A 15,000-nucleotide genomic window follows, 5' to 3' on the forward strand; every position below is an offset into this window, starting at 1 on the left:
GAGTGTGTGTGTGTGTGTGTGTGTGTGTGTGTGTGTGTGTGTGTGTGTGTGTGTGTGAACAGCTGATCTACACTGGAGGAATATTTCACTGTTTACTGGAGTTATGATCAGATTCATGAGCACAAGACTCTCAGGAACATTAAACATTATTAATGTTTCCAAACGTTTGTCAGAGACTGTAAGTCACAGATGCGTAACAGTCACGTATTATAGTTCACTGCATTTGTCACATCTGTGTGTAGTTTGGTGTGTGTATGGCCAATCATTTGATGTGTGTGTGTAGAGTTACTACACAAAAGCACCAGTTTTAGAAAAGTTAAAATAGTTTTGAATGTGTTTGCTTTTACAAGAGGTGTGTGTGTGTGTGTGTGTGTGTGTGTTTTGTCATTTTATGTGTGTGTTTGGAGAACAGGACCTATGTTTTCCTGACACATCACACACATTGTTTGCCTTCAGACTGAGGTTGAAGTGTAGAGGGAATTATTTATTGTCATCTCACTCATCACAATTATTCAAACCAATAATTCTCTACATTCACTGCATGAAAAGTGAGATTTTCGACCCCGTAAACGCCTGTATACTCCCGGAAATCTCCCTAATTTTCGGCAGTTTTCGACAATTTAGAGGCAGCGAACGTCGCGTTCGTCTGTGCCACAAATTGTCGTAAACGAACAATGACGTAGGTGGAGAGCCCCCCGCTGAGAGACCGCGCGGAGGTGCGACGCCTCTAATTTAGGGATGGGTGATATGGACTTAAAAATTTATCCCGATATTTTCTAGTATTTATTGCGATAACGATATCAATGACGATAAATGTAGTATCATTCCCCATGTTTTTGGATACAAGTGAAAGCTGCATGCATTCTTGCGAGTTTCAGAAAAACAAACAATCATCTAAAGTAAAACGTACATGTCATCAAATAGGCTCCTATAATACATAAAATAAAATTAAAAAAAAAAATAATTATATATATATATATATATATATATATATATAATTAATTATTTTTTTATGTAAAATTCCACACCAGCCTTTTCAGAAATGGAAAAGTTGCAGATATAATTGTCTTCTGTAAAAGTGCAGGTAATGTTTAAATAGTGCAACTGTGCTAAAAAACATCACACAATACAAACAATAATAATTCAAATCAATGACAAGTTTTACATGTAAACCGATTCTGTATTTATTCAGACACTCATGGTGCAAACAGTGGTAAAAATAGCAGAAACAGCAAAAGTAATTATCCCAAAAATGTCTTCAGATTACAAAAAAGTTGAAAATAATGATTTAATGATAGAACTTCAGTAATTTGAGTTGATAAGATAATACCACGAATTCTTCTACTGATAAAAATAAACTGCACTAAGGAATAATAAGCTTCTGGGTTCATGAATATTAATCATGTTGTCAGCGCTCATTCAAACTGATTTGCTGAAATCAAAACAGGCACAGTAATAGCAGGGTTTTTCCTGGGTCAAAAATGGTCTTCGGTGGTGGCTGACAGACACGGTCACCCATACACACACGCACGCACGCACGCACGCACGCACGCACAGTAAAAAAGTCCCCTACCCACATGATCTGCAAGCGCAATACTGACAATACATTTTAAATAAATTCAAAGAAAGTTTGTAAATTTTGCTTATCTTATTTTGATCCCACATGAAAAAATACTATAGTATATTATAGTAAAATTACTCTAGTAAATACTACTAGATACTACTGTTTTTGAACTGTACTATAGTAAATATACTACAGTAAATAAACAAAGTGTAGTAAATACTATAATATAATACAATTTACTGTAGTATCTTTACTATAGTATGGTTCAAAAACACTATAGTAATTTTACTATAATATACTATAGTATTTTTTCATGTGGGATACCTTGATGTTTGTTTTTGTTATACTATTTACTGATAATTGTTTTGGTATATAATCATATCCATATTAAAAAGTAGTATTTAAAAAATGAACAAATAGCCAAATTTTCTGCCATATACAATTTCATAAAATTATCAGCTAGCTAACAACAACTTTGGTCTGGGTTCACCTCACTCCAGTCTAAACTAAGTGATTTATAGGCTATTTATTTTACTACACATTATGAACATAAATAAGCTGAAAGATAATTATGGATAATTAAAACTAACACCCACTCTTGCTAAATTGTGTAAGCACACTTGTGTTCTCATTTCAGACGTGTTCAGAGTACATTTAAACTGATTCGTTAGTTCAGTGTTGGACAGTTCAGTTGTTCTAACCAGTCGTTAAAATGATTCGGTTCAAAGGAGTCATTAGGTCGCGAATCGGACATTAGCAGACGCGTTGTGTGCGAATCCCGTCTGTTAGAACATCGCGAAAGATTTGTCAACACACAGAAAACACTTCATAACTGGACACGATTTGTTTCCCGTTTATTGAAAGTATGGTTTATGTCAGCTGGTCAGAGAATCAGTCAATGTTTTTTGAGCGCATTTCACACCCAGCGGTAATGAAAGGAAAACATCGTCTGATAGCGCCACGTGCAAAATGGATTCGGTCTTCCGACCTTTTGATTTTTATTAACGTAATATGTGAAATATTAGAAAGCTAAGAATGCTTATTTTGAAGACAGAGAGAGTGCGAGCGAGGGAGGAGCTCTCTGATCGTTCTCTGTCACTCTGTCTATTCTACATCATTCATAAATCACAATAGCTCATCAAATAAAGCTTTGGCGGGACAAAAAAATTTTTTGGCGGCCGCCAAAAAATTTTCATTGTAGGAAAAACCCTGAATAGGTGCACGCCAGCCAATGAGATTCCCGTTTGTGCATTCGTTTTTTCCTGTTCATGAAAGGCTGAATAATTCCAAATAAACGCCATTATTTTACAGGAAAATACAACACAGGATATTGTTTACATGTAGCACATCAATTCTGTGTGGTATAAGACTCTCTCGCTCTCTCTTTGAGTGTGTGTGAAACACTGAGCGCTCTCAGTCGCGCGCCTCACACTAGTGTTTACTGTGCGTCAAATACACTGCGCATTCATTGAGATCAACTGAAATAGTTTGCTTTACCGATCGATTGAGAAGGACTGAGCGCTTAAGATATTCGCTCTAAGTGCTCAGCGAGTGAAAATACATCTGTATGGTTCAGATTGCCCTCAGGTAGCCCCTCGTTTAGCTATGAACTCTTCCGCAGCTTCCGCCATGGTTGTTTTCGCTCTGCACGTGAGATGTGGATTAAGTGCCGCCGCTCCCATTGCGCGGCTCTTAGGGCACCGAGTGCCGCGAGGGCACTACAAGAAAATTCTCTCTCCAACCCCCGTTCAGCTACAAATTGACGAACGCAGCCACCGCGGCCATCATAAAGTAAACGCTTTAAGCATCAAGAGACGGCCAGCGGTGGCACGGTGCGGATGGGTCGCGCTATCAACTAGGCTTTATCGTTATTATCGCGGGAAGACAAATTCTTATCGTGGGGAGAATTTTTACCGGTATATCGCAAACGATAAGATATCGCCCATCCCTACTCTAATTAGCATATGAATAGCAGCGAAACCAGAGAGTCAACGGCCAGACTTGAATTTACTCACTCACTATTGGCTGAAGCCACTACATTTAAAAAAGAAAAATCCCTCGTGATTGGTTGGCAGATCACTGCAAACCAATCATTATTGGTCCCCCTGGCTCATTATAAATGTAAACCCCAATAATATTAATAAATATATAATTTATGTTGTAATAATTTGTTTTATATTAATGTTATTGTGCTATGAAGTATTCATACCATCAAGGAATATATGGGAAAATTATACGGACCGTGCCGTTTATTCAAAGAAAGAGCATTTATAAGCATACAGCTGTTCATTCAAAGAAAGGGCTTCATTTATAAAACACAGCGGTTTACTCAAAGAAAGAGCTTTATTGTTAAACACACAACTATGTACAGTGCAGCAGTAATGTAATGTAAAGTTCGGCGTGCTCCAGGCTGCGAGAGCGCGGTGGCCCCGTCAACAATGCGTCTTCCTCGTCAAACATGAGTTCAATGGTCGCGGACTTCCAAATGTCCACCTCATCCAGCACACTCTCGCTTCCAGCAACTGTAATACAATCCATAAAGACAATAAGCAACCTGAAAAATACTCACATTGACAAAAAACGGATCTAATAAATCTTACCCTTTTTCTTCTTGATCGACTCCGAGCTAAACTTCGCAGTTTCCGCCTGCTATGTAAATTCAGGTTGTTTGTATCTGAAGCTGCGGCGTGTCGATTCATAATACGTCTTACAGGCAGCTGGAAAACAATTACATGAGACTGGTATTAATAAAAACAGTCACGGTAAAATTAAACTAGGAATGAGAAACACATTAGAAGTTACTTACACACAATTTCGTCGTGATCAGCGGTTAAATCTGGACTCTTGGAAATCGCTCCAAGCAGATAAGAGCTCACGGCTTCGTTATGAGGCGAGGATAGTCTGTGTAAACAAAATGTGCAGTTTTAAGCTCGGATCTATTAACGCATCCACTTCCTTATACAGCTGAATAAAAGCATATTCTTTAAATCGTAACGTTACATTACCCATGCTCTGGTTCATAGCGCCTGCAGTTTGCCTCAGAGTTGTGAAGACGAAGACAGCCTCCTGAAAATGAGTCGAAAAAGTTGGTCGCGTCCAGGAGTTGAAGACGGCGTCCTGTCATTGTTGATCACGAAAAAGGAAAGCAGCAAAAAAAATAGGAAGTGTAAAAAAAAAAAAAAAAGGTTTAAAGCTCGTCTTCTACGCGTCATGGCCATGACCTCGACCTCACACGTCATTGGACTAGGGCTCTACTATGGAACGCGCCCGGGGCCAAATCTCTTTATACGAAACGCGTGACTTATGACTGTTTCAACACGCACTGTTTGTCCGCGTCAACGCAGCAATTTTTTACGTGTTTCTTTTGTATGTGTAGACACGCACATTCTGGTCGTGTAACAGGCATACACACACAGTCGACGCACAGTTTTAACATGTTAAGAAGACACATTTGAACGTGTTTCTTACCGCGCACATTCTGTACATGTCGAAGTGTAATTTTTTTTTTTTTTTAAAGCAGACTTACCTTTAGATGTAGCCTAGGCTACATACATATTTAATAAGATATTAATTAATTGCTTAACTGACTACTGTGCTAGAGTAAAGTAGCCTAATGTTACAATGTATATTAAGTAAATGCTTAATATTATACAATTATTATAATTTATCTATATGGGTTATTGTTTGTTTTTTAAAGTTAGGCTATATATAATTTCTAAAAGTATATATAGGCTAATTTACACAGCAGTGACAGCACATATTTATAACTGAAAACACACACACACACACACAACTTTATTCACTTTCACATAATAATGTTTTTGTAATTTGGTGTTTAGTTTGTTTATACTGTTCTGTCTCTGTTTTGTTTCCAGGAACATCTGATGAGTGCTATAATAAAATGACTTCATTATATTTAAAATATGTTTTGATATACATTTTATTTATATTATTAATATTTTATTTACCCATAACGTGTCTTTAGGAAGCCATAAGTTATAGAGACAAGAATAACTTTTGCCATTTAAATGCCACATTAATTTACTGAGGACCCATACAGCCAATGATCATGTGTGAAAACACTTATACATAAATTGATCACTTAGAAATCAAAACTAAGGTTTGAGAAAGAAAGAATATGCATACAACAAAATATATTGTTTCATAGCAGCTTCAGTAACAAGTTCAAAACAAATTCTGCTGTAAACCGGCTCTAACAAGCCAATATAGTGTCAATATTCAGCTCAAGTGACTTCAGTGTTGATTCAGTTCAGCTGATTTCAGTTCAGCTGATTTCAGTTCAACTGTAAATTCCTCAGTTGTGCATATTTGTGTGTAGTTAGATATATGCAAAAACAACATTTTTGGAAGAGTTAAAATAGTTTTGCACAAAGTGTTGCTTTTGCAAGCGATGTCTGATGTTTTGCATGTTGTGTGTTTTGTGTGTAGAGTTACAAGAAATGGGGCCATATTTTCAGAAATTGTGTGTAAGCAATTAGATAAAACTGTAAATGAATCCAGTTTATTTTAGTTCAGGACTCATAGTCCAGGTGTTAGTAATCTGTGCTTAATCTTTGTTCCAGGCAACAATTTTTTAACTCGCGATTTACTAGATTAGGCCTACTCTTGGCATAATTTAAAGCCTGTCCAGGAAACCACCTCTTGAAAATCTGCATTGATAATTCATAAAATGTGGTGTGAGCTCAATTTAAATGACAATTACAGAAAAACACAATCTGACTTAACTATAAACACACAAACTTGTACTTTTCACATTTATGATTAATAGCCATTTAAAAAATCATTCACATTGCAGGGTGGAAAAATTTATTTTGGTATGTAAACTGTATGCTTTACTTGATTTATTTGTGTGCTTTGGTTCATTGTCTTGTTGCATCACATAACCTCTCTAAAGGTTGAAGACATGAACTGCTGTCCTGTATATTTTTTTTTACATAACATTGGTTATTGCTAATGACATACAGAGTAATTAATCTACACTGTGAGCCCGGACAAGTTGAATCTACTTAAAAAATTGGAGCACACTGGTTGCCCTAAAAATTTAGTAATGTGAACTAAAACGAGTACATTTAACTTAAATTTAAGTTAACATTTTAACTTAAACTTTAAACTTGTTTTAGTTAAAAAAAATTCAGAACCTAGATAAAACTCCCCCTGCTGCTACTCTGATTTGCATCTGTGTAGCTCACAGCATGTTCATTTACATGATAAAGCCTCCCCTAGAATTAAGGGGAGGGGGGGTCATGGGGGGACAACTGCCAAGCAAGGCCCACGTCAATTTACGACAATTTACGGCAGTTTTCGGTGTTGCCTGCAAATTGCTGTGCACAGTCGTAAACCTGAAGTTCCACGGCAATCTACAGTGCCACATACTGACGAAAATCCCACTTTTCATGCAGTGATTTATTTTAAGTATAATGGATATTATTGTCAAATAATCAATAATGTGTGATTTGTTCTCTGTGTGCAGGTCTGAGGTCAGTTCGTCATTATGGAGAACAGAGGGAGCAGAGAGAGATCTTCATCTGCAGAACCCAGCTGTGTGACCTCTGACCCCAGCTGTGTGTCTGTGAGGAGTGACCAATCCATAGGTCATCCTACTGGACTCAGTGATAAAACAGTGACCTCTGACCCCAGCTGTGTGTCTGTGAAGAGTGACTGGTCCATGGGTAATCCTCCTGGATTCAGTGATGAAGCCGTGACCTCTGACCCCAGCTGTGTGTCTGTGAAGAGTGACTGGTCCATGGGTCATCCTCCTGGACTCAGTGATAAAGCAGTGACCTCTGACCCCAGCTGTGTGTCTGTGAAGAGTGACTGGTCCATGGGTAATCCTCCTGGATTCAGTGATGAAGCCGTGACCTCTGACCCCAGCTGTGTGTCTGTGAAGAGTGACTGGTCCATGGGTAATCCTCCTGGATTCAGTGAAGCAGTGACCTCTGACCCCAGCTGTGTGTCTGTGAAGAGTGACTGGTCCATGGGTCATCCTCCTGGACTTAGTGATAAAGCAGTGACCTCTGACCACAACTGTGTGTCTGTGAAGAGTGACGGAGCCATAGGTCATCCTCCTGTATTCAGTGAAGCTGTGACCTCTGACCCCAGCTGTGTGTCTGTGAAGAGTGGCGGATCCACGGGTCATCCTCCTGGATTAAGTGAAGCCGTGACCTCTGACCCTGTGTGAGTGTAAACTTGTAGTCAGTGATATAAAGGGAATATTCAGGCATTATTGACTCCTGTTATTCTCACTGTTGTTTTAATGCCGGATGACCTTCTTTCTTTTTGGTAAATGGACTGCATTTATATAGCGCTTTCAACAGACCCATGGCCATCTAAAGTGCTTTACATGTTTCCTCACATGCACCCATTCACACACAGACGGTGGTGTCAGCCATGCAAGGCTCCATCAGCTGGTCGGGAGCAGCTGGGGTTAGGTGTCTTGCTCATGGACACCTCTACACTTGGTCAGGTGGAACCAGGGATTGAACCACCAGCCTTCCAGTTTGTAGAAACTACATGAACCACTGAGCCACTGCCACCCTGTTTTTCTGACCACAAAAGGTGAAATGTATATATAATGACAGTGAATAGTGACCAGCTTCAAGATTTACACAAAAGATGCAAAAGTATCCCAGAATGCTGATCTCTAAGGTGAATATCTCTGTGGAGTTCTGGTGTTTATGGACTGTCATCTGACAGCCATTCTGGAGATCTTCACCTCAGAGACGAAAGGGTTTTAGACGTGTGTTTGTGTCTTAATACTTCTTGATTTCTCTAAATGATGTGCTTGTGTGCTTTTCCTGCCTCACAGCAGACCAACAGACAAGGTCAGGATTTTGGATAAAAGTCTGATGGGATCATTCTGTGAATCTTTTGCAACTCTTTTTAAAGCTTGAAGCTGGTCAGTATTTACTGCCATTATACAGGCGAAAATGAGACAATTTTTAAAAATTTCTCCTTTTGTGGCCTGAAGAAGAAAGAAGATCATAAGCCATTAGAACAACATCAGGTTGAGTAAATAATGACTGGATTCTCAGGGTTCTGGACTGCGAACAAAATGGTTGCAAATGCGATAATGTATTGAAAATGTCCAAGTTAAAACTTTCACACGGTCGCATTGGTGCGAGTTCATAATGTTCATGTTGTTTTGTTTCCTGGCTGGCACATGCACTCCATTAACCCTTTAGTGTACGATCACACCGGTGTGATTCGAGCATTCAGTGCGTCACATGATCAGCTGCTAAACTCAAACGCTTTGGCTGGAGCTGAGCTGGAGGGAGACAGTGTCATATATCTCAACTATTCAGTGTTTTCAAACACATGTTTATTTTAGCTTTCAGACATTTAAATAAACAAGTGCTAGCAAAACAATACATTTATAGTTTGTAAAATATATACTGATGTAAGTGGCAATAACATTCAAATATAAAATGATGGTGTTTTTATCATATCATATCAGATACAATATCAAATACATTTACATTTTACATTTATGCATTTAGCAGACGCTTTTATCCAAAGCGGCTTACAACTTGCGGGAACACAAAGCGATTGGTCAAGAAGAGTCGAGTAAGCGCAACAAGTTCCCGAAATACTGAGACCGTGTACATTGCTCAGTGTAGCACAGGCTAGAGTAGGGAGGGAAAAAGGAGAAAGGAAAGGAAAGGTTTTTTTTTTTTAAAGGTTTAGGTGAAGTAGACACGGAAGAGCTGAGTTTTTAGTTGACTTTTGAATGATGTCAATGATTCTGCGTTTCGGATGGCGTTGGGAAGATCGTTCCACCAGCTGGGAACGTTGAATGAAAATGTTCTTGAAAGGGATTTTTTCCCTCTCTGTGATGGTACCACAAGCCGTCGATGCTTAGCTGAGCGAAGGCTTCTGGTGGGGGTGTGGATTTGTAGAATGGAGTCAAAGTAAGCAGGAGCTGAGCGCGTGGTGGCTCTGTGTGCAAGCGTCAGCGCCTTAAACTTGATGCGAGCAGTGAGTGGTAGCCAGTGCAGGAGATGAAGAGAGGTGTGACGGTGGTCCTTTTGGGCTCGTTGAAGACAAGACGTGCTGCTGCATTCTGGATCATTCGAAGTGTTTGGATCGCACAAGAGGGGAGTCCAACCAGAAGCGCATTGCAGTAGTCAAGTCTAGAAATAACCAGGGCCTGGACGAGAAGCTGTGTTGCGTGCTCTGTTAGGAACGGTCTGATTTTGTGGAGTGCAAACCGGCATGGGCGAGCTGTCTTAGAGATGTGTTCTCTGAAGGACAGCTGATCATCAAATGTTACTTCAAGATTTCTGACTGACTTTGATGGGGAAATCAAGGATGTACCTAACTGGATGGTGAAGTCATGTTGTATAGTGGGACTGGCGGGGAAGATGAGAAACTCAGTCTTTGCCAGGTTGAGCTGCAGGTGATGTTTTCTCATCCATACAGAGATGTCAGCCAGACAGCTGGAGATTCGTGCAGCTACTGTGGGGTCGTCTGGTTGAAATGAAAGTTAGAGCTGAGTGTCATCAGCATAGCAGTGGTATGAGAAGCCATGTGCCTGAATGATGGGTCCCAATGAGGTAGTGTAGATGGAGAAGAGGAGAGGACCAAGCACCGAGCCCTGGGGAACCCCAGTGGTCAGTTGATGTTCTTGGGATTCCTCATCTCTCCAGGCAACCTTGAAAGACCTACCTGTGAGATAGGACTCTAACCAAAGGAGCGGAGACCCTGTGATGCCCAGTGATGAGAGGGTGGACAGAAGAATCTGATGATTGACCGTGTCAAAGGCCGCAGATAGATCGAGCAGGACGAGGACTGATGATTTGGAGTCAGCTTCAGTGACCGACAGTAGTGCAGTCTCTGTGGAGTGGCCCCTATTGAAGCCTGATTGGTTGACGTCCATCTGATTATCAGAGTCAGCTTTATTGTCGATTCTTCACATGTTCCAGACATACAAAGCAATCGAAATTACGTTTCCCTCCATCCCACGGTGAAGACAAGACATATAGTTTAAACTAGACTAGAGTTAAAAAAAAAAACTAAAACTAGAGTTCAATATCAATATATAGACAATTAAATTAAAATGAAGTCTGCAAGTGGCATGTAGTGCAAAGACAGTTTGGTCATAGTAAACATCAGAAGTGTGCAAATGTCATGGTAGTGCAAAAGACAGTCGTATTCTGTGATAGGAAGGATGAAACCTGGTTGAAAACAACTCGTTCAATAGTTTTCGCTATGAATGGTAGGAGAAAAACAGGTCTGTAGTTATCTATGAGTGGTGAGTTTAATGTGGGTTTCTTAAGCAGTGGAGTTACCCGAGCCTGCTTGAATGTGGTAGGGAAAATGCCGGTGTTGATGATGTGTGTGAGTGCTGGTAGGAGTGTAGGAGAGATGTGTTGATGATGTGTGTGAGTGCTGGTAGGAGTGTAGGAGAGATGTGTTGATGATGTGTGTGAGTGCTGGTAGGAGTGTTGGAGAGATGGCTTGAAGGAGGTGTGAGGGAATGGGATCGAGAGGACAGGTGATAGGATGGCTGGAGAGGAGAAGTTTAGATACTTCTGTCTCAGTGAGTGTAGAAAATGAAGAGAGAGGATGTTTGGTTGTGGATGTGGCTGAACTAAAATCCACAGTGAGCGGGGGTGCGAACTGACTGCTGATGGTTGTTGTTTTGTTTGTGAAGAATTGGGCAAAATCGTCTGGAGATAGGGAGGTGGTGGGGATGGACAGAGGAGAGAGTTAAATGTTCTGAACAGTGTGCGTGAGTTTGAGGTGCTGTTGATCTTGTTTTGTAAATAAGAAGATTTAGATGCATGTACTTCATCTGAGAAGGATGAGAGCAGGGACTGATACTTACCTAGATCAGATGGGTGGTTAGATTTATGCCATGTTCTCTCTGCTGCCTTGAGTATCGTCTGGTGTTCACAAATAACATCAGATAACCAGGGGTTAGAGGGAGTGGCTCGTGCTGGTCTAAAAGAAAGAGAGCAAATATTGTCTAGGCAAGAAGTTAAAGTGGAGCATAAAGTGTCAGTTGCAATGTTGACATCCATAGAGGAGAATTGTGTGGATGAGGGAAGGGAGAATGAGACAGCAGAGGAGAGAAGAGAAGGAGAAAGTGAGCGCAGGTTTCGCCTGAAAGTAACTGGTGGAGGAACTGGTGGTGCGTGAGTAGTGAGTTGAAGATTGAATGTGATGAAGAAATGATCTGAGATGTGTAGAGGTTTGACCAAAATATTGTCTGTAGAGCAGTTGCGTGTGTAAATGAGATCCAGATGGTTACCAGATTTGTGGGAATGTGAAGTGATGAGGCGTTTGAGATCGAATGATGCTAGAAGGGAGTGGAAATCTGAAGCATAAACTTTGTCTAGATGAATGTTGAAGTCGCCAAGGACTATGAGTGGGCTGCCATCCTCTGGAAATGAGGACAGCAGAACATCTAGCTCATCAACAAAGGTGGTCAATGGACCAGGGGGTCGGTAAATGACTACAATATGGATTTTAAAGGGAGACGTAAGCATAATAGCGTGGTATTCAAATGTGTTGTTATTGTAAAGAGATGTGTGAGTTGAGTATTTCCAGTTGTTATCAATGAGAAGACCCGTGCCACCACCCCTCCCAGTCTGGCGAGGGGTGTGGGAGAAAGAGAAGTTATTAGAAAGAGCAGCAGGTGTTGCTGAGTCTTCTGGGCGGACCCAAGTCTCAGTCAAGGCCAAGATTTTGAGAGCGGATTGAGTGGCTGAGTGGATTATTGACCACTGACTGACAATTCCATATGCCCACAGAAAAAGAGGGAGGAGCATTTGCAGAAGAGGGAACAGGACATAGATTAGCAGTGTTACGGTGTCGTGTAGGCCTGCGTGTAGTAGTGGGGCGTGGTTGAGAGATAATGGGAATGGACTGTACACACATGGTTAGAGAGGAAAGGAAGGTGAAAGAGGACAAGAAACGGAGGTAAGTCGGTGCCTTACCGGAGTCCTTGCATCGGAGGAGTCGCGCAGAGGATGAGTCGAATACAGATGTCTTTACCCGCGTTGGTCTTCACACGTGGAGGCTATGGAACACTCGTTAAATATATACTATTCACTGCTTGAGTGAGCTCAGCTGGGAGCCCGGCAGGCTCTGATAATTATACTTAAACGCCCGTGAATGGCTTCAAATCAATACCAATCTCTGCCTGAATAGGGCAACTTACTTAAGTGCAAAAGGCTCGTTCAGTAATAACAAACTCGTATATTATTCAAATGCAATTTACTATGACAGGATCAATTACAGACTGACAGAATAAAATGCAATACCAGTAGAAGAAACAACACTGTTCTAGCAAGTATGACTTTAAGCCGTGCAACAGAACTGCAGAATAAGTTCAAACACTTACATGTGCTCGCCGAACTGCTCCACGCGCCGTTCGCTTCCCGAATTAAAAAAGATCTGACTTCTACTTATATAATGTTTTTCTACACATTTTCACAAAAACAGATTTTCACATAAACACATTTGCTACACATTGTGTAGTAACACATTGTGTAGTAACTATAAAATTAACTCTTTTCTTCTCCCTCTTCACCGATCACTTACTGTCATGTATTTCGGGAGAAGGGGATGATTTTATGTGTTGTAAATCTGACAGATCCGATTCTCTGAACTGTGTCGCAAACAAACGTGGCATTATCATGCATTATAGATCAACTAACATATTATAATTCTAATAATGTTTTTTTAAACAACAAAACACACTCACTTACATGTATTTGAGAACTGGAATATCAGGAAGTTGATGACAGCGATAGATCTGCCATACAGCGCTATTGAGGCTGTGGCGTGTCGCGTGACCAGCATGACGTGTTGCCATGGAAATTATAAAAAAGTGTTTTTAATGACATAATACTTTTCTATATGTTATATGTGATTTTAGTAATGTTTTCTTTTAAATTTATGCTTGTTGGAAACAATGTTCAGATTAAAATATTTTGTAAATATCAAGCTTTTAGTCATAGTCAATTATGGATGTGATGGTGAGGAAGTATGTGGATGTTGAGCTTCCATAGTAATGAACTGAAAACTGTGAATGAACGACAGTGCGGCCGTGGGTTTATTAGCCTATTATTCTTAATGAAAAACACAACAAAACAGTACAATGACAAACTCACTTAAATAGGCACTTTTACATTTCGCTTTGAAACCAAATCTTCTGCCATCGTCTTGTCAGTCAGCTCATTATGATTCATATAAAAAACTGAGAAAGTTACTCACACCAGAGCGACCAGTGGGAAGATTGAGTCCTAGAGTCCCGATTCTCATGTTTGGGTGAATTTAACAGGTCCCTTTATCCCTTTAACTGCTCTAGTGTAACTTAGAGACCACATTTAATATGAGACTCAATAACACTTAACACACTGAACATTTCACCTCAAATCTGTGGACAAACATTCAGTGATGAACTTTAACCCCAATGTCCAGATATAAGACACTTATTGTCTGACAGAATCTCTGGTGTCAGATTGAGGATGAGGTTTGTGTTTCTTCATCATCTCTTAAAGCTCTTAGTGAGTTTGTTCCTGGTCTCTGTCACCTTGAGCTGCTCGCTGGAGGATTGAAAGACACGCTTTTCCTTTTCTCTGTGTTTTTCTACTTCTCTGTTTCCTGTGAAGCTGCTCTGGATCAATGTGCATTGTGAAAAGTGTTCAACTGAAGCTGACATGAATAATTACACAGAAAATACAAGATTGATCTGTTTTGATTTACTGTATAATTTAAGTTTACATTTTATTTATTTAAATCCATTATTTTACATAATTTTTTAACCTGTTCTGTTATTTTTTTTGTCCAGAGACAAAAAACTCCAGAGAGTCAAAGACCGACACAAAACCAGCATGAAGAACAAGTATGAGAGATTATTTGAGGGAATGAAACTCCAGGAGAATGAAGCCCTCCTGAACAGGATCTACACACAGCTCTACATCATAGAGGGAGAGAGAGGAGGAGTAAATGAAGAACATGAGGTTTTACAGATGGAGAAAACAGCCAGAACACAACACTCACAAGACACTCCAATCTACTGCAATGACATCTTTACAGCCTCACCTGAACCAGGACGTGAGGAGAAAGAGCAGATCAAGACTGTTCTTACTAAAGGCATCGCTGGAATCGGAAAAACCGTCTCTGTGCAGAAGTTCATTCTGGACTGGGCCGAGGGAAGAGCCAATCAGGATGTAGATTTCATGTTTGTGCTTCCATTTCGAGAGCTGAACTTGATCCGAGATCATCAGTACAGTCTTCACAGACTTCTGCTGGACTTTCATCCTGAACTTCAAGATCTGGACTCAAGGATTTATGAGGAGTGTAAAGTTGTGTTCATCTTTGATGGTCTGGATGAAAGCAGAATCACACTGAGGTTTTCAGACGCTCAGGAAGTTTCTGGTGTGACTGAGACTTCATCAGTGGAT

General features: G+C 40.2%; 1 protein-coding gene across 1 annotated transcript in view; it reads left to right on the forward strand.

Moving 5' to 3' along the window:
* LOC307135117 (uncharacterized protein) overlaps positions 1-15,000 on the forward strand; it is a 55,812-nt gene that overhangs the window by 4,832 nt on the left and 35,980 nt on the right. The window contains exons 2-3 of the mRNA XM_079831308.1: positions 7,056-7,759; positions 14,385-15,000. The exon at positions 14,385-15,000 is cut by the window's right edge and continues 1,487 nt beyond it. Coding sequence (XP_079687434.1) covers positions 7,077-7,759; positions 14,385-15,000 — 1,299 coding nt within the window. The 5' untranslated portion in view covers positions 7,056-7,076. The remainder of the gene's footprint in view (positions 1-7,055; positions 7,760-14,384) is intronic.

This window comes from Gobio gobio (genome assembly GCF_949357685.1).
Source record: "Gobio gobio genome assembly, chromosome: 12".
Taxonomy (NCBI): Eukaryota; Metazoa; Chordata; class Actinopteri; order Cypriniformes; family Gobionidae; genus Gobio; species Gobio gobio.